Source organism: Coffea arabica, chromosome 2c (genome assembly GCF_036785885.1).
Source record: "Coffea arabica cultivar ET-39 chromosome 2c, Coffea Arabica ET-39 HiFi, whole genome shotgun sequence".
In the NCBI taxonomy this organism is placed as follows: Eukaryota; Viridiplantae; Streptophyta; class Magnoliopsida; order Gentianales; family Rubiaceae; genus Coffea; species Coffea arabica.
Genome location: NC_092312.1, coordinates 72,558,776 through 72,578,519, shown reverse-complemented (window position 1 = coordinate 72,578,519; position 19,744 = coordinate 72,558,776). Strand labels below are relative to the sequence as shown.

General features: G+C 36.8%; 4 protein-coding genes across 5 annotated transcripts; 3 read left to right on the top strand and 1 right to left on the bottom strand.

Moving 5' to 3' along the window:
* Positions 1 to 1,666: 1,666 nt before the first annotated feature.
* On the top strand, positions 1,667 to 6,340 carry LOC113727822 (alkaline/neutral invertase A, mitochondrial). Its single transcript, XM_027252183.2, has 6 exons — positions 1,667 to 2,679; positions 3,533 to 3,692; positions 3,954 to 4,165; positions 4,827 to 5,320; positions 5,422 to 5,470; positions 5,703 to 6,340. The coding sequence occupies exons 1-6, from the start codon at positions 1,906 to 1,908 to the stop codon at positions 6,027 to 6,029; spliced, it is 2,016 nt and encodes a 671-aa protein (XP_027107984.1). The 5' UTR covers positions 1,667 to 1,905; the 3' UTR covers positions 6,030 to 6,340.
* A 141-nt stretch (positions 6,341 to 6,481) lies between these two features.
* LOC113727823 (putative pentatricopeptide repeat-containing protein At1g56570) lies at positions 6,482 to 10,119 on the top strand. The gene is made up of 2 exons (XM_027252184.2): positions 6,482 to 7,580; positions 8,262 to 10,119. The coding sequence occupies exons 1-2, from the start codon at positions 6,963 to 6,965 to the stop codon at positions 9,471 to 9,473; spliced, it is 1,830 nt and encodes a 609-aa protein (XP_027107985.1). The 5' UTR covers positions 6,482 to 6,962; the 3' UTR covers positions 9,474 to 10,119.
* A 443-nt stretch (positions 10,120 to 10,562) lies between these two features.
* On the bottom strand, positions 10,563 to 14,309 carry LOC113727821 (pentatricopeptide repeat-containing protein At3g62890-like). 2 transcript variants are annotated; one of them, XM_072076370.1, is made up of 3 exons: positions 11,468 to 14,309; positions 11,289 to 11,358; positions 10,563 to 10,959 (listed from the first exon to the last, which is right to left on the bottom strand). In XM_072076370.1, exon 1 carries the CDS (start codon positions 14,102 to 14,104, stop codon positions 11,726 to 11,728), a length of 2,379 nt encoding a protein of 792 aa, XP_071932471.1. In that variant the 5' UTR covers positions 14,105 to 14,309; the 3' UTR covers positions 10,563 to 10,959; positions 11,289 to 11,358; positions 11,468 to 11,725. The 2 variants fall into 2 exon arrangements, with proteins under 2 accessions (XP_071932471.1, XP_027107983.1); XM_027252182.2 differs by having other exon boundaries at positions 10,563 to 10,880.
* Positions 14,310 to 16,859: 2,550 nt separating this feature from the next.
* On the top strand, positions 16,860 to 17,504 carry LOC113724645 (uncharacterized). The gene has a single exon (XM_027247529.1). It carries the CDS (start codon positions 16,860 to 16,862, stop codon positions 17,502 to 17,504), a length of 645 nt encoding a protein of 214 aa, XP_027103330.1.
* The last annotated feature ends 2,240 nt before the right edge of the window (positions 17,505 to 19,744 follow it).

The window sequence follows — 19,744 nt, the reverse complement described above, 5'->3', positions numbered from 1 at the left end:
GCTAACGAGCTTAATATTCTGAGCTCGAATTTGACTCGAGCTGGCTCGAGCTCGAGTCGAGCTCGAGAGCTCGAGCCGCTTGCGAGCGGCTCGATTCGTTTGCAAACCTAGTCGTAACCTCCTTCTTCTTCCTTTTTGATAATTACACGTAACCTTCTTCTGATCCACTAGACTCGTCAGTCGTCACAACGTTGTCACAATGGTAAGCACGACTGCGCAATGATAGGGGGGGACCGGAAAAAGTGCAGGGTGGCTAACCTGCCTTTTAAAAAAATATATATATATATAGAAATCAGATTTCATTAATGGATTTCTCGAAAATTATCGAACACGATTTGATTTATATCACTATTATAATGGCAAAATAAACATGTTTTTATAGATTTACAGATAAATTTCAAAATTGATAAATCATTACAGCTCCTTCCATGCATGTTACAATCGTAACATTTACTAATAAACAGTTTTAACTTCCGATGATCATAATGCTATCTATCGAAATAGATCCAAAATCTAACAAAATTTCAGATTTGAATATTCAGATCTAACAACAAAATTTTAAAAAAATCACAAAAATCTCCATAGGAACCTCTGGAAGAGCAGAAAATTTTCACTAGGAATCTTTTGGAGAAATACAAAACTCTAACTTAAAAATTTTAGAAGAGAATTTATTATAAAACCAAAATAAAATGAAATGTATAAAGGGAGATCTTTAAAAAGAGGGGAAGAAGTAGGGAGAAGGTAGGGAGGCCTTGAAAAAAGAAGAGAAGAAGTGCAAGGCAGGATAACTAACGGTAAGAGCAATTCTTGCATTCCTTTTTGAAACATGTGATTTTTTCTTATTCTTAACACTTGACCTACTCACAATTAATTTGTTGCAAAATATTTCTTATTTGAGACCAATTTTTTTTGCAATATTTGTCCAAAGACTTGTCAACTGTCAAACATCATCCTTGCAAAAAACGTGTATAGTAAAAAATAACAAATAAAAATATTTTCAGGAATGACTCAACATATTGCAAATGTATGACAAGGACGCTGGAATAGTGATGAAGATCACTTTTTCCCAAGTTGTATGCCATGTTTTGGCTTGACCCGTTTGGATTGCTTATTTTTTTTTTAAGTTTTTGTAGAAAAATGTACTGTAATGATTTAACGTGTGTAAGATAAAAAAAGTAGTTGAAAAATGTGTTCACGAAAAAAGTAAAAATATTTTTTTACAAAAAATCTGAAAATTGCTACTAATGGAGAATCCTTGAAATCTACTAGCTTTTTGGGGCTGATCTTTCCCCAACCTGAAACTTCACACATAATGGTGCACTCAACATTGATATAGAAGAGCAAAAGGTGGAGGCTTCAAAAAAGAAATTCCAATGCTCGGTAGCCACAAGCCCTCTACCCTATGCCAACAAAAGTGCTCCCACTCAAAGAAAAATAAAAATAAAAATCCAAAATAAATGAAAGATCTCAAATAATTAGTATACTATTTTATTTTATAAAAAAGAGAAGGTAAAAGCTATTTTCCAAAAGCCAAAAAGATGAAATCAAAATTTCCAAAAAAAAAAATAAAGAAAATAGAATACAATTAAAATGCTTTTTTTTTTAAAAAAAAATTTAATTTGGCGTGGTTCAAAATTTTGGATGCTTGAAAATGGCAAACTTTTGTGCCAAGACAAAGACCAGAATCCGCCACGGCAGCCAAGCGTCTTTCAGCCTGAAATAAAACTATAAAAACCGCCCCAGTCAACGAACTCGATCTCCCATTCCCCAAGAACATTTTCCGCATAATTCATCGTACCATACCTCAATCTTCCCAGGAAGTTTCTGTAATTCGATCTCGAATCTTTGCACAAACAACTTTTATGCTTATATTTGTTCCTGATCAACCATTCCCTTTACAGACCAATGAAATCGATCAACTTTATGACGATGAAACCCTGTTGTAGAGTTCTAATCTCAAGAAAGATTTCGCCTTTTCTGGGCATTCCTTTGCCCAAATCTCACCAATTCTTTGCCCCAAATTCATCAGCTTTTCAATTCAACCACAGTCTTCATACAGCCCCTAAAACTCGAATCGTGAATCTTCAGAGCATTTTGAAAGAGAACCAGCAACCATTTTTTGCCCCAAGTTCCACCCGGGGTCAATCAAGGATATTCTCAGGTTCTTGCCTTTGTGGCAAATTATCACACAGGGGGATATATGTGATTGCCAGGGTTGCATCTGTTAGGAATTATTCAACTTCAGTTGAAACCCGCGTTAATGATAAGAATTTCGAGAGGATTTATGTTCAAGGTGGGCTAAATGTGAAGCCTTTGGTGGTGGAAAAGATTGATTTGGATGAAAATATTGTTAGCAATGAGGAGCCTAATGTCAAGGTTGGCGAGGATAGTTTAGATGATAAGAGTTCTGATGGTTTGAGTTCTGTTGAGGCGGTGAAAAATGTAGGCAGAGAGCAGTCTGAGGTGGACAAAGAGGCTTGGAGGTTGTTAGAGAATGCAGTGGTATCGTATTGTGGCAGCCCTGTTGGGACTCTGGCTGCCAATGATCCAAATGACAAGTTGCCACTCAATTATGATCAGGTGTTTATAAGGGATTTTGTTCCATCTGCCCTTGCATTTTTACTCAAGGGAGATTCGGAAATTGTCAGGAATTTTCTTCTCCATACTCTGCAATTGCAGGTGATTGTTTATTGCTTTTGACGTTGTTGGTTTATTATAATTGTTCAATCTTAATTGAATGTGTGCTTATTTTGTTGCCTATGTAATTTGGTTCTTTTTTTATTGAGAAAAGGGATGTTCCTTGAAGTATTGCTTTGTTTGGTTTCTTTCTAGAACGCAATTCTTCTTTTGCATATGTTGGGGATTAAATATCGAATGAAATTTATGTCTTAATGTACATAAAATAGCAAACAAACCAGAATTATACCAGTGTAAGAACAAATCTGTTCATTTTAGATGATCATTGATTTTAAGCTTTTTAATTGTCTTAGAGTGCATGACCATTAGCAATTAGAATGAGTTACCTGCTTTTGTATATTGTACTTGTTGTACAATTGTGTGTTAATGCTTGAATTATTCTCGATGCTAGAGACCGAGCTGCAACATACATGTTTTGTTTTCTTTCTTTTTGTAACTTACTGTTTCAATGTGACTAGTGGTGTAAAGTACAGTGACTATGAGATAATTAGATGGGCAATGTGAAGAGAGACTAAGATAGTTGGCATTGATCAGGGACTCACAAAAATTTTGGTGGTGTTTCATAGTTTTCAGAATTTCTTTGTACTTATTTTGCTAAACATGTGTATGGGAATCCTTTTTTCTGGATATCTTGTTGGTAGATTTTTTCTCATTACATAATGGATGTTGGTGCTGCCGCTGCACAAAATGTTATTGCTGCTTTTGATATGACAAATATAATTTATTGGCTAGAAAAACATACATGTTCTTGATGGGGCATGTATGGAGGACTATTTCTGCTAGATGTGCTATTTCTTCTTGTTCAATTTCCCTTACATTGCCTTGTTTACTGCAGAGTTGGGAGAAAACAGTCGACTGTTATAGTCCAGGGCAGGGGTTGATGCCAGCGAGTTTTAAAGTAAGAACTGTCCCTCTTGATGAGAACAAGTTTGAAGAAGTTTTAGACCCAGATTTTGGGGAGTCAGCTATTGGCCGTGTTGCTCCTGTTGACTCTGGTTAGTGTGTTTTCAGTGGTAATTGCTGCAACTAATTTACCTTGTGTCATCTCTGAATTGAAATATGGCCTTCTACACTATCTTTCTTGAGTCGGTGTATTTTTTCGTCTCATTTAAAAGAATTTAGTTTTTAAGGGTTCCTCCTTTCTTGTGAGTGGAGGGGGTGGCACTTTGGCTAGAGACTTTGGAATTTCTTGGTGTTTTGAGTTACAGTATCAAATTGATACTGAAATGTTTTTGTGCTTTCGGATTTCTTGATAGGATTGTGGTGGATTATTTTACTGAGGGCTTATGGAAAGATCACTGGTGACTATGCATTACAGGAAAGAGTGGATGTTCAGACAGGCATAAAACTGATTCTGAACTTGTGTTTGTCTGATGGGTTTGACATGTTTCCATCATTGCTAGTCACTGATGGCTCCTGTATGATTGATCGAAGGATGGGTATTCATGGCCATCCATTGGAAATTCAGGTAAGTTCATGTTCCCAATGCCTCTCGTATCTATTCTACCTATACCATAAGCATCTCATATGGAAGGGTTGAGGACACTGCAGTGCTTTTTCCATTTGGAAGAACTATTAATGAACATGAGTTCTTTGCCTCTCCTGTGTACTAGTAAATATTCCGTGTTGGGAACTGGTTAGATGGTCAGGTTACGAGTTAAATGTTTTGATTAATTGTTGATAATAGCATTTGGATTTGTTTGGAAAAACAAGAGCCTCTGCAGAAACTTTTTGACTTCTGTTTACCACTAAAGTGTCTACTATTACTGCGATCTCTCAAACAATCTACACACTCTTTTGCTTTCATTGAGTAGTTGATAAAGTGGAATCATATTGCTGTTGCATCCCACAATTACCATCATAGACTCTGTCCATCCCTTCTGTTCACCAAAAAGGGAAAAAAGTAATAATGATGTTTGTGACGTGGTATATTATCTGTTTAAGTTTTCAAATTTTTACTTCTCTGGCTGTTTGGAATAGAAATATTTACTTCAAATTATCTACAAAGTGATTTGTACGATATTTTCTGCCTGTATTTTAACACTCATTACGAGTACTTTTATTGAGTTTTTGTCATATTTAACTACTTCCAGAGCTGATGGAATTCATAACCATTTCTTATGCTTCAGGCCTTGTTTTACTCTGCTCTTCGTTGCTCTCGTGAGATGCTTCGGGTAGATGACGGATCAAAGAATCTAATAAGGGCCATTAATAATAGACTCAGTGCATTATCATTTCATATTAGAGAATATTATTGGGTTGATATGAAGAAGATAAACGAAATTTACAGATACAAGACTGAGGAATACTCTACAGAAGCCACAAATAAGTTTAATATCTATCCTGAACAAATACCTCATTGGTTAATGGATTGGATTCCTGAGAAAGGTGGTTATCTTATTGGTAATCTACAGCCAGCTCATATGGACTTCAGATTCTTTACACTTGGAAATCTCTGGTCCATTGTTTCGTCTTTGGGTACTCCGAAACAGAATGAGGCTATTTTGAATTTGATTGAAGCTAAGTGGGATGACCTTGTGGGTCTCATGCCTCTAAAGATATGTTACCCTGCTCTGGAGTCTGAAGAGTGGCGTATAATCACTGGTAGTGACCCAAAGAATACGTGAGTTTTCTTCCATCTCTTGTACTATCAGTTTTTAGCTAAACCTAGGGTTCTATATTGAGGTGATTACATTTTGACTTTGATGATATTGATGTTTGCAGACCTTGGTCTTATCACAATGGTGGATCATGGCCTACGCTTCTGTGGCAGGTAGTTATTTTATTAAGCTGTGGTAATATAGTTTCTGTTTTGGGGCAAATAACAAATTGCATGTGATCCGTATCACTGGTAGTTGAAGATCAACTTATTGGAGGAGGATGACCTTTTTTTATTCTTTATTTTTATTTGGGAACAGATTCAAGAAGTAAATATGTTTAAACAAAGAAGTTACATATATTAGGGAATATGCTAAAATATTTTTCTCCGTTTTTTGTTCTTTTAGTTCACACTGGCGTGCATGAAGATGGGGAGGATGGATCTGGCCAAGAAGGCAGTTGATTTAGCAGAAACAAGGCTTCCGGCAGATCGCTGGCCTGAATACTACGATACTAGGTATGGGAAATTTGTTGGAAAGCAAGCCCGACTGTACCAGACATGGACAATAGCTGGATACTTAACATCTAAAATGCTTTTGGAAAATCCTGAGATGGCTTCTCTGTTATTCTGGGAAGAAGACTACGACCTTCTTGAAATTTGTGTTTGCGCTCTTAGCAAATCCGGGCGTAAGAAGTGCTCCCGAGGCGCTGCCAAGTCCCAGATTCTTGTGTAAGGAGATTAGCTGAAGGTGAAACAGCTTTTGCCTGTACAGTTACTAGATTGTAGGTTATAGCAAGCAAAGGGCACTTTTAAGCTCAAAGATTTAACAGTTAACACAACTAGATTCGCTCTAAGATCATTGTAAAATTGTAATAATTCATTTGTAGTCCGATTAATAGTTATAGTAGATCGGCTTAGGAAGTACAAAACTACAAATAGGTGGCTTTGTTGAGAGCCACCTTTGACTGTCCATATGAATGTTATGTAGCAAGAATGTCATGTTTGTAATGATATCTCTGCCGTGGGCGGAGAGATTTACTTGTAGTTTTCCCTCGTTTTTTCCCTTTCTGCCTAAACTTTTCAGTATTACAGTCACTTGGGATGTAGTAGATTATGCTTGTAAATTTATTGCTGCTGCAATTTGATGTGTTGCAGATTTGCAGTTGTACTATTAGTGCTGTAACTAGTGCCTTTGCTTTTCGTTTTCTGAGATTCAGCTATTGCTGTTTACGGATAAAACATAAAAGGAACTGTGATGGGAATTACCATATGGCACCAATATGTTAACTTTGAGTTCTCGTCAATGATTCTCTCGTCTAGTGTCATCTGCTAGCGTTATATAGTAACCCTCCAATTCTATTCTGCCGTATGGGCGTAAGCTCCAACTCTAGGGAGACCTGTTATTAGGACTTGGGAGACCAGCGAAAGCAAAATCTTGCTCAGTTTTGATATCCCAATGTGCCATCCGAATGAGGGCGGTGGTAGATAGGGAAAGGTGGAAATAGAATCAAATTTTTGTCCTTGGCGGCGTTTCTTTTGTTTGAACAGAATATTTATTGCGAACTGCTGCATTTCTCAGTCCTGTTCCAGAAGAAGTTGGCGAAGAAGTCCAACTTCTTCTACACCATATGATAGTGTAAAAGTTACGTACAATAATGCATTACGGATGAGTGCAAGAAAACGGGTGTCCACCATTTTCAACCATCAAATCCCTCAGACAATCAGGAACTCGCTTCATTGGCTACAAACCGAAGCAACCGATTTGAGCCAGCCATTTTTACCGAAACCCCCTTCATATCTGGCTACCAACATCATCAAATCGTACTTTGAAAATGGCCAAATACAAGAAGCACAGATATTGTTCGATGAAATGCCGAGGAAAGATGTAGTTGCATGGACGGCCATGATTTCCGGTTATAATTCCTGTAGCTTTCACAAGCGTGCATGGAGTTTGTTTTGTGCCCTGATGAGGGACTGTAGAGGCGTGGTACCTAATGAGTATACGTTTTCTAGCACGCTGAAGGCTTGTAAAGGCATGAAATCGCAGTTGTGTGGCTCTTTGGTTCATGGTTTGGCCATCAAATATGCCATGCCTGGATGCATTTACGTGGATAATGTACTTCTGGACTTGTATGCAACTTGTTGTGGGAATATGGATGCGGCAAGCATGTTGTTTGGGGAAATTGGCGCAAAGAATGCTGTGTCATGGACAACATTGATTGCTGGATACACTCATCAGGATGATGGTTATGGTGCACTTCAAGTTTTTAGGCAAATGCTACTGGTATGCACTCTCTACATCCCAATTTTGTATGGTCTCTTTCTTCATAAGAAAGAATTTCAGACTAAAATGGGAAGGAGGGGGTGTACACTTGTCATCACTGAATGTAACAAAAATCTAAATAAGATGGCTAGAATCTTAGTGGGTGGTCTATAAAACGATCAGTATACATTAAGTTAGAATGTTGTCAAGGATGTGTTCCCTATATTTGACTCAATAGAGTGGACAAATAAGAAATCAGAAGATGATCAAGTTATACAAATTAAGTGGGCATATAAGAAATCAGAAGATGATCAAACTGTGCGTATCATTTTATATCAAAGTATCGTATTTTCTCTGAATCTTTTGCTATCCACGAACAGCAACATAAACATGCTATTACAATAACGGAATGTGATAGATGATCATGAGCCTACTCTTCTAGATTATATGCCTCAAGCTCTGGAAAGAAGTTGAATTAGTTTTTTTTTTTGTTTTATTTGTTTGTTTGCTCGGTGTTGGTGGTGGTTGTTGTTGTTATTATTATTATTTATTTTTTGGGGGATTCCGCCTAACAGATGCAGTTGAGGGATAAATTGTAGTGTAAGTCATGATCTGCAAATAATGTTTAAATCTTTTTTTTTTGTCAATTGTTACGCAGCAAGTCTAAGTTGTCACCTTCTTTTGTGTCTTTTTGGTGGACAGGCAGGAGAGGAGCTGAATCCGTATTGCATTTCAATTGCAGCTAGGGCTTGTACCTCAATCGGCTCATATATGCACAGCAAGCAAATCCATGCGATAGTGGTCAAGAATGGGTTCGAATCCAATACACCTGTAATGAATGCCATCATGGACATGTACTGTAGATGTGGTAGTTTAGGCGAGGCAGATGTCTGTTTCCATGTAATGACTGAGAAAGATTTGATAACATGGAATACTTTAATTGCTGGATATGAGAAGTCTTATCCTAACAAGTCACTCAAAATATACTCCCGAATGGAATTAGAAGGTATTAGTCCCAACTGCTTCACATTTACCAGCATTTTGGCTGCTGTAGCTAATTTGGCAGTCTTGAGCTTTGGAGAACAGGTTCATGGATTAATTGTTAAAAGAGGCCTTGAAGGAAACTTAGAACTGGATAATGCTCTGATAGATATGTATGCAAAGTGTGGCAACATCATGGATTCTCGTAAAACTTTTGATCGGATGCCTTCTAAAAATCTTGTTTCTTGGACCTCTATGATGATAGGATACGGCAGCCATGGTTATGGAAAGGAAGCTGTTGATTTGTTTGATGAGATGGTGAAGTCTGGGATTATGCCTGATCGGATTGTTTTTATGGCAGTTGTGGGTGCTTGTAGCCATGCTGGTCTAGTAGAAGAAGGTTTAAGGTACTTTACATCAATGGTTCATGACTACAATATCAAGCCAGAGCAGGAGACTTATGGTTGTGTGGTAGATTTGCTAGGACGTGCAGGGAGGGTTGAGGAGGCTTATGAGCTAATCAAAAGTATGCCTTTTCTGCCTGATGAAACTGTTTGGGCTGTATTTCTTGGAGCTTGTAAAATGCATAAACGTCCAGAATTGGGAAAATTAGCAGTAAGTAGAGTGTTGGAACTGCGGCCAGGTATTGCAGGGACTTACATCACGTTATCAAACCTCTGTGCTGCTGATGGAAACTGGAGAGAGTTTGCAGCAGCTAGGAAATTAATGAGAAGACTGGGGAACAAGAAAGAGACAGGGAGAAGCTGGGTTGAACTGCAGAATGAAATTTATTGTTTTGTTGCTGGAGATAAGGTGGGTTCTCATATGGAATGGGTTTACAGGGTTCTAGAAAAGCTGCTACAGCATATGAAGGATGCTGGATACTTTCCTGAATTAGATTATTTTCTACATGATTTAGAAGATGGGACGTGATGGTTGCAATTTGGAAAAGCCATGGAGGATCGTGATGTAACCGTGACAAAAATCCTTTGATGAGGCATGAAATAGTAAGGGCATAGCTAAGAGAAAGCCTTAATGTTGAAGGGAAATAACTTATCAGCAGGGATCAGTTGTGATCTGACGAGCATTACAGGCAAACAACATTTTCCCTACTCCTCAAGATATTCGAATGGCCAACAGATGGAACCGTCAGTTTTCTACCGATTGACAGACGAGAGTTGCTAAAAGCTTTACAAAAGAAGCTCCATCTTCACGGGAGATTAAATATATCAGCAGGATTCTGGAAGTTCTCACAAGGATTAATTGAAAAGGGAGATGTTTCCTACCACTCCCTGCAAAATTCTAAGAAACACAACATAATCTTAGATGGATCGATCATTGTTCTACCCCAGATGCCCGTTTGTATGATCTTCACATAAAAAATTGACAATAATCACATTGAATTATTCATCTGTACGCTGGTTTATATTTAGAGATAAAAGGTTGTATTGTTCTTGGATTTCTCTCTTTTGGATAGCTGTTTCTAGTTTGAGAGCACAGCGGCTTGCACAAGTGCTTATCAGAAAAGAAAAAGCTCAAATTTCTGATTCAATAAATTTACTTTTAACAGGGAATGAAACTTTGTGTATGCATAGATTTAACAGGGAATGAGACTTTCTGACCATTCAACATAATATTTCCAAATTGGAAATTGAACTGGATTCCATACTTATTGTCAATATGTTATCAAATACTGATACTGAAACTCATGAATTCTCTCCTATTCTAACTTATTGCAGAATACGCGTGGGACAATTCCTTCAGGTCTCATTGAGGCATTACTATAGAGAAGCCAGCCGCTGCACAAACGCTTTGGCTAATGAGCTGGGTGGAAGTCTACTGGAATCTTTTATTTTGTATCATTTATGCCCTGACTTTATACCCCTACTTTTGGATGATTTGAGGGGTGTTGCTTTTTCTAGGAAGACAGTAATTAATCCTTGTTAAACTGCTTTATTTTTTTTTTCTTAATTGAAATGCTGTCGTTTACCAAAATAAAAGAGGAAAAACCAAACGTCCAAATTGAGCAAAACAGCCTGCGAGACTTGCAATTGCTAGTCTGGGATTTTATATTGCCCTCTGATCATTCTCGAATTTCTGTTGGTGAGTGGGAGGGGCTAAAACCATATAGGACACTTCAAACATTCATTCCTACAACATTAGCTATTAACGAAGAGATTGAGCTAGCTGATGCAATTTGAAAAAGAACAAGCATGCTAATTCTGTCACTTTTCTTGCTAGAGGATTTGCAAATGATTCAATGCCTGTGCTTCGCTGAATGCTGCATCTGCAGGAATTTTCTGGTTATGATAATGCTGTGTAGCCTGTAGGGATAGTTTCCTACGTTTGGATTTGAAACAAGTGTCAGGATGAATGCAGTCTGTTACAGAATTCAAGATCGTTCATCTTTCAAACCAGCCTAGATAGCCATAAGCAATGATAATCAGATACAACTACAATATGATTTGGTAAAATATGGATGTTTTTTAATATCAAAGAATCAATATTATCAACTGTTTTGCTCTATAATCTCATAATTTCAGAGACAAGTAATTCATGTAGCTAGAAGCACCACTTTAACACAGGACATTTAGTCTACAGATGTTCATTCTGTTAGATCTATCTCTCTCGGCGTTATGCAATCATAAGTAATCCAAGAAATCAGAAGACTTTTCAGTCAACCTAATTTTTGCTGACTGATGACAAAATTAGCAACTGAAAAAAACAAGAAATTTTGGACTTCCATACCTACTGCAAAGAGTCTGACCAAAATGTTCTTCAACAAGCTCCATGGAAGTCATAGTGGCTCAATGGCAACCTGCACAAGCTAAATACAAAATAATGACACTGATGGGAAAGCCCTCACAGAGGGTGAAGACAAAAGAAAACGGAACTAGTGTAGGGCAGCGAAATTAAAAAATACATGCCTTTCCATCTTTGCCAAGGCCCAACGAGCCGATCTTATGAGGACAAGGAACAGAAGATCCAAGGCACGTTCAAAGCATATGCTCGGTATAATTTACAACCCACTCGTTCTAGTTTCACTTGTGATGGTAAACCCACAAATGATTATGTTAATGCTGGCATATTCTCAGGAGCAGGGAAGACCAAGCCATTCAGTAACTTATACATAACATTTCGAGCCTACTCTCTTTAACTGATTCTCTGCATCCTGGCATATGTTACTACCAATAGTCCATGCAAGAACAAGAACCATCTCTGAAGTGGTGAAAACGATGTCGATCCCTCACCGCAATTTCACGATTAAAAGCTGTAGAAATTAGCTTTGCAGCCTCATGACAATCACTACAGATTCGCAAGTTTTTCATTATCCTTATTGGTGTTGGTGATCTAATTGCAATAAGTCCAAAGGCAATAGCAAGCTTCTCACTGTGTCTAAACAAAGTAGTTTCCTTCTCCTCCTCATCAATGTCAAAGAAAACCTCATTGACACCAGGTGCATAACCTAATATTTTCAGTCTCTTAGCCATTTTATCTAACATTATCTCAATCTCTTTCATTTGAGGGTGTGATTCGTCACCCGCCAGGAATTCATGAACAACACCATTGGCTTCAATCATACTGCAACCAGGCACTTTAACAACACCTTGCTGCATCATTGTCCCTCTGATCTCCATGACATCATTCCAATCACCTTTCGAAGCATATATGTTGGACAATAATACATGGAAGCCATCATGATCAGGCTGAAGCTCAATAAGCTTCCTCCCCACCCTTTCTCCCATTTCATTGTCTCCGTATTTTTTACAAGCTCCAAGCAAGGCACCCCAAGTTGCAACATCTGGCACCACAGGCATACTATGAATGAGCTTCTCAGCTTCTTTCAGAAGGCCCGCACGTCCAAGAAGATCAACCATGCAGCCGTAGTGTTTAATATTAGGTTCAACATTGTATATCTTGGTCATCGACTCAAAGTAACCACGCCCGAGATCTACTAGGCCCATGTGTCGACAAGCCCCAAGAACTGCCACAAATGTTATCTCATTAGGTACTACTTCACTTATTTTCATCTGTTCAAAGATCTCAAGGGATCTTTCCACCTGACCATTCATTGCTAAGCCAAGAATTAGAGCATTCCAAGTGGAAACCCCCTTATCTTTCATGCCGGTAAAGACTTCCACTGCATTTTCCACACATCCACATTTCATGTACATGTCAATAAGGGTGGTGCCGAGAATGATATTTATATCTAGTCCATTTTTTCTTATATAAGCATGTAACCATTTCCCTTGGTCAAGGGCAGCCACATGGGTGCAAGCTGAAATCACACTAACCAGAGTTGTTTCGTCAGGCCTGACATCCTTCATCAGCATCTCTTGAAACAATTCTAAAGTCTTTGAAAATTGACCAAGCTGGACATACCCAGAGATCATTGCACTCCATGAAACAGCATCCTTTTCAGGCATATACTCAAATAAAGCTCTAGCTTTTTCCACTCTGCCGCATCTCAAATAGCCAGAAAGCATGGAGTTCCAAGAAAACTGATCCAGAAATCGACCAGTATCAAACAACTTTTCCGCGGCCACTAGATCTCCACAAGAAGAGTACATGTGAATCAAAGCATTTTGGAGATTTACATAAGATTCAAAACCAATTCTTATAACCAGACCATGTGCCAATTCCCCTGTTTTAACAACATACAGATGTGAACAAGCAGAGAGCACACTCACCATCACAACTTCATCAGGAGCAGGCCCATTAGAACACATCTCGCCAAACAACTTCAGAGCCTCTTCATACAGGCCATTTTGCTCATAACATGATATCAAAGCTGTCCAGGAGACCAAATCTTTCTCATCAATTTCCCTAAACAGTTGAAGAGCCTCACTCACCCTACCACACCTACCCAACAGCACAATCATTGAATTAGACGCAATTGTATTCCTTTTAGGCATTTGATCATATATCATCTTAGCTTCCTCAACATTCCCTATCTTAACATACCCAGCCAAGATCGAATTCCACGAAACCAAGTCTGTTACAGGACTTTCATCAAACAACTTCCTTGCATCCCTCACGTTCCCACACACTGCATACATATTAACCAAAGTATTCTGCACATAAACATCACTATCAAAACCCATTTTAATCACATGATCATGAAACTCTCTTCCCTCAAATTCTACTAACCTGAATGCACAAGCTTGGACCATTAAAGGATAAGTATAATTATCTACAATCAAATTATTTTTCAACATTAATCTATACAAAAAGATTGCCTCTTTGGGCTTATTTCTTTGAATGTAGGCTCTTATCATGGTATTCCAAATGAACCCATTTGAGTTCTCTATGTGACTAAAGATTCTGTGAGAATAATCGATATGAACAAATGAAGAATCAGTAGAAAACTTGACAATTCTGCTTGCTGCATATGTATCTCTGAAAAACCCAGTTGAGATCATCTGTGAAAGAATCTGGTTGAATTGACTTAGATTGAAACATTTGCGCAAAAGGGCATCTAAGATCGATGTATTTAAGGTTATATTTGAAGAGGTTTGTCCCTGAAAAGTTGGTTTAATAGCATTTAGCTTTGTCAAATTCATATATCCTTGTGCCTGTGTATTTGCGCGCAAATCTGATAGGTTTTTGAGACTTAAACGAGAGGCTAAAAGCTTTAAGATATGAGTTTTGTCGAGCTATGAACTGAGCTGATTAGTAGTGGTATTTGAGATGTATTTTTATTTTCTATGATATGACCGTTTGAATTGGCGCCTCCACTCTAGAATCATGTGGCGCGCTTATGGCTTGTTTCGCGTTTCAGATTGCCTCATAGGGGATTCTTTTAACCAATATAATTTAACCCATAGTTATTAAAACCAACCCGGCAAGAGGATCGGATTAACGGGTCAGTGGTTTAACTGACGGATCATTAATTGAATCATCGGATCACACTATATAATAAAAAAGTATATAATATAATTAAATAAACATATAAATTATAATATAAGTACAAAAAATTTTAAATGTCAACAAGTCTTAACTTATTCATATTTTATAATTCATACACACAAGTCATATCCATATGTGTTCCTTATTTATGAATTCATATTGATATTATACACAAATCTAAATGATAAATCTAAATGTCAAACAAAGGAAAAACCGTAATTCTCAAATCCCTTTTCAATTTTTCTCATCTAATTGTCAAAAACACAACAATGTCCATGTTGGTGTGATTGGTTAAATTAAAAAAATTGGATAAAAAGGTAATTGCAGAAAAATTTTCAAAACTTGCCGAGTTTAGCAGGTCACCAATTCGACCAACCAAGTCATACGATTCAAAACAAGTAATCTGCAACTCCGACTCAATTATTAAACTAGCTCAATTTCATGACCGATCCATCAGTTTGACCGATTCAACCGTCGGACCGGGCTGAATCGGGGTTTAATAACTATATGATTCAACCTTCCGCCCCTTTTCTTGCTCTTTCCTTGAGCCTCAGGACTCTAAGGTGGTTTCAAAAACAAAAAATAAATGTATTTCAATGTCAATCATATTCATACATAGAATTCGAGTTTCATAATTAGCTATTAAAAAGGATGATTTTATTTGTTAAACACTCAGTGAATATATATTACTAAAACTTATTACTGTAAAGTTGCCATACTCTCCATGGATTTTTATTAAATTTATTGCCATTCTCTAATTTATCATATCCATAGGGATAGTGATTATAGAATTTAAACAAAATGGCTTCTGAGTTTATAAGATCATATATAATGTATGTTTAACACCAATTCCTTATTAAACTTTGAATTTTTCTGATGGGTGTTTATGCGCATTAACACATCTAAATTGCGTCTTCGCATTCATATTTTCTCTAATTAAATTTATTTTTCTAAAAATTTAACACCTAAATTACATACAGATACTCGCAACACAAACCCTTCAACTTTTGTTCTACGAGCGTACCATCAATTGATGGATACTGTATATGGGTTTGTATGAAATCACTAATCAGAAACCAAGAAAACTATGTCGAGCAAGGAAGAAAGGGAAAATTTTAGGAAATAGTATTGTACTACATTGCCCTGCAATCCAATAGAAGTTTTAATAGGCAAAATTTGTTGTTTATTTCTGAATACGGATTTTGTAAATGGTATATGTAATGATATAATTTGAACATAACAATGTTTATTATAGAAAAATGAATTATAATAGCATGACAGAGACGATAACCTTGAAAGTTACACACATACTATATAACTTGATAAAATAATGACTGACATTAAAAAAGGTGGTGAATAAAGGCAAAATAATGGATAAGAGTTCTCTAACTTCAAAAATTACAGCTTTTGTGATAGGTCTATAGAAAATATGAGTTCTGTCGTGAGGCATGGTTGTAACTGGCAAATGCTTTGATCCCTGATTTATACCTCAAGTCAATTAGGAGTATTTCTTTCAGTCAATTAGGAATATTAATTTTCAGTCCAAGACATATTCGCTTAATGCATTAACAACACTCTAAGAAAACCATGTTGAGGTTGTGAATCACTGAATTGTGAATAAGATCTGTGAAGATTGCCACAAATTCCTCATGCTAAAGTTGTCAATAAAGGAGGGGTGGGAAGGATATTAAATTAAAAAAAAAAATGGTCAATGAGGTGGTTGTTATCAATGAAAGGGATAATTTCAGAAACCTCCTTCAAGGTTTCTGAGAATTTTAGATAAATACCCTCTAACACTGTAAATTACACTAGCATACCCTTAAATAACATGTTTGATAACAATTTTAGCCCAAAAAAAGTGGCTTTGAAAGTGGAGCAAAGTATTGACACATAAATTTCTTCCAGATTTACGTCCCTTGTATGTATGAAAAAAATATTTAACACTCTTTTGTGAGGAAGGTGCCAATTAAACATCAAGAGATTGATCACCATCACAAGAGAAAACAACCCCTTGAAAGAAGTGATACTATGTGACATCGAAAAAAACGTTCTATAAGAAGAAATATAACTCATTGAAGAATGGGGGGCGGAAAAAAAGGAAATATAACCCGTTAAAAGGAAGCATGCCATCAAATCCATGCAGCGCAACCAACATGATTTTAGATCCCAAACTGAAAAGGATTTAAAGTCGGTGACATTTTTCCTCTCAGCATTCATATCGAACAAGAAGTCTTTCTTTCCGACGCTATCATCGACAAATAGTATAAATTTGACCCTCTTTATCCACGCTTGACTACAGGTTTCCAAAATTTTCATAGTTCATCTCAAGATTAAATTCTTAACACTCCCCCTTAGGGTTCAATTTCTCAAATCTCCCAAGAATCAGCAGTTTTTTTTTTCCTTTGGAGGATGGCTGACGACTGTAGATGCACTGTTTACATAGGAAATCTAGACGAAAGGGTGAAGGAAAGGGTACTGTATGATATCCTCATTCAAGCAGGGCCAGTGGTGAACTTGAATATTCCTCGGCATAAAGAAACTGATAAGCTGAGAGGTTTTGCCTTTGCAGAATATGTAACAGAAGAAGCAGCTGAATATGCTGTTAAACTTTTTTCTGGCCTCGTAACTCTCTTCAACAGAACATTAAAATTCTCAATTTCTGGGCAGTACCAAGACAAGCCCTCAATCAAATCACAGCCCACGTTAACTTCCTGTCCCAATCTCAAATCGCCGAGGCTTTCGACAGTTTATTACCAAGAAAAATACTTGGGTAAATCTCGTCTTGTAAATAATAAAGTCATGCAGCTAGGGCTTTCTCCAAACCCAATGATGTTACCGACATCATGCAGGTTTCAAGGGCACCAGGTAAGTTACAATAGACCCAATCTTTGTCACACCAAGAATTTTAAGCTCTCGAATGGATGCAGGCCACTTTACAATAATTTTGATTGTGGTGGAAGAGTTTACAAGGCGGCATTGGCAAAAAATATTTCTTGCTCTAGGTTAGGTCGGTATGGTGCGGAAAATTCTTCCAGGTATTATGCCCCTTATTGATTTTTCTCAAGATGGATACATTCCAATTGCAACCCGTCTTGTGGCGCAGTAGTTCAGGAGCCAATTAGAAGGCTATTCTCGTACAGTCTCTCATCTTTCGTGTTTAATTATGTTAGTTTAAAGTGTCTACGTGCGTCTAGGGTTACATGGTGTCTTAGGATTTGTTTTCACTTAAAAATAGTTTGCACTCTTTAACTCACTAGCTAGGATTAATTCTGTCAAATAAAAATCATTGTTTATATTGAAGCTTGATATCGTGGAGCCGTATGCTATTAAATAGACTATTATTATCAAGATAGTTTCTGTGTTGAGATCTTTGACAAAGCAGTTGTAATCATTTAAGGGATAAATTTCTTTTTCTTTTTTGACAAGCGACTTCTTTGAGAAAGAATTCTGTTTAATTTTGTAATGATAATTCAATCTGTTTTTATTATTTTTTCCCCTTCCCCTTGTGAAAGGCAATCCCAAAATTGTTGATGCATGTATGTATACGAAGAATTCGAAGAAGGAAAAATGGAGTGGCTACTAAAAAAATAGAAAAAAATCATGGGATGAACTGATTTGGATGGTTTAGCCGAGTGAGTTGAGTTGTTGAGACAACCATGCTTGCCTAAACTGACCTAGGCACTTCACCAGGTCGACCTGGGTGATGTGCGTTTGACAAGCCAGTCGTGTGATTATCAAAACCCCACGAGAAGACCAATTGTGTGATCGTCAAAATCCCACGAGATAGAATATTATCATCACGACTTGTCAGGATGAGATGAACACATTGATCAACCTTGGAATCTTGACCTTGTGATCATCAAGACCCTACGAGGTAGAATATTACCACCAAGACCTATTAGAATGAGATGAACACGTCAACTAACCTTTTGATCAGTTCATCATTGTGACCTATATACACTAATCAATTCATAAATACGACCTGCAAACAAAGGACCATAGTTCATGAATATGACCCACATACAAAGGGGTTGTTAAAGGACCGTAGTTCATGAATATAACCTGCACACAAAAAGGGGTTGTCAAAGACCGAATGGACGGAGTTGTCAAAGATCGGAGGGAAGGGGTCGTCAAGGGACTAGGGTCTAGTCCTTGTGAGGAAAGGGGTTGTTAAAGGACTAGAGTCTAATCCTTAGGATCAAGTTGGTTGTCAAAGGACTGGTGTCTAATCCCCAAGATCAAGTCAGTTTCTAAGAGAGTTAAGTCAGTTTTCGAGTTATTGATAATTTTTTTTTTTAAAAAAGTAATTTTAAAAAGGAAGTAAAGAGTTGATTGAGTATCAAATGATCTGGTTTGTATCTGTATTTATACGAACAAATGGATCATATGAATGAATCCTTGGATGATATCCCATGAGTTCCTAATGAAGATGACTATCTGGTCACTATCCACTAGTGTGAATACCCGTGCTACGCACGGTGCTGACATTATTGAAAAAAATAAAAATAAAATGGCGAACAAATAAAAGTGAAAAATTGAACCAACAAAATTAAAATGTAATATCTGTTTAACAATAGTTTGAAATATAATAGAATGTGTATATCATTCAAGAACTGTCTTTTTTCGGAAGATGGGTCCTGAAAAAAAATTTATATTAAAAAAGGGAATGATATATTTCTACAAATGAATGTAATTGAATGTTGTTAAAATGAAATACTTACAAATACTAAGCATTCGATTTGATAATTTTGTTTGAAGGTGCGAACACTCTTCACACCAATCCACTTTTAGTACAAAAACCAAAATTGATGATTTAATTAACTCTGTTGAATTTTGTGGAGTGCGTACTATAAATAAAAATGCATGATCTTTGCATGAATTAACTCGTTGGTTGAACAACCTATCACCATTTTCCTGATAATTAAGAACGTACGAAATTAGTGTATTTTTTTATATAGTTTATAAATAGTACTATAAAAAATAAATATATATTAAGAAATTCTATTTTCCTTTGTAATTCTCTAAGATAAGAAGCATCACAACCAAATACAAATCGTGCATGTCTGTCTTGTAGATTAAGATGCATGTTACCAGTGGAATTTCTGATTTGTATGTTAATATTGTAACTATTTGACAAATAAAATATTATATGCAATACAAAAAAATATATTGAAGTTAAATATACATGAAATTAACTACCTAATAACAGTGTCAACCGCGTCATTACAATATATATACATTGTTTTTGAAAAATGACCTTCACATAGTTATCCACAATTTTTGCATAGCTCGTA

What these genes read in the sequence shown, in the direction of transcription:
- LOC113727822 (XM_027252183.2), top strand. Translation starts at nt 1,906, where the DNA reads ATGAAATCGATCAACTTTATGACGATGAAACCCTGTTGTAGAGTTCTA. An exon ending in TGTTGCTCCTGTTGACTCTG is followed by an intron (nt 3,693 to 3,953) that starts GTTAGTGTGTTT and finishes ATTTCTTGATAG; the next exon opens with GATTGTGGTGGATTATTTTA. An exon ending in GCCATCCATTGGAAATTCAG is followed by an intron (nt 4,166 to 4,826) that starts GTAAGTTCATGT and finishes CTTATGCTTCAG; the next exon opens with GCCTTGTTTTACTCTGCTCT.
- LOC113727823 (XM_027252184.2), top strand. Translation starts at nt 6,963, where the DNA reads ATGAGTGCAAGAAAACGGGTGTCCACCATTTTCAACCATCAAATCCCT. An exon ending in TTTTTAGGCAAATGCTACTG is followed by an intron (nt 7,581 to 8,261) that starts GTATGCACTCTC and finishes TTTGGTGGACAG; the next exon opens with GCAGGAGAGGAGCTGAATCC.
- LOC113727821 (XM_072076370.1), bottom strand. Translation starts at nt 14,104, where the DNA reads ATGAATTTGACAAAGCTAAATGCTATTAAACCAACTTTTCAGGGACAA.
- LOC113724645 (XM_027247529.1), top strand. Translation starts at nt 16,860, where the DNA reads ATGGCTGACGACTGTAGATGCACTGTTTACATAGGAAATCTAGACGAA.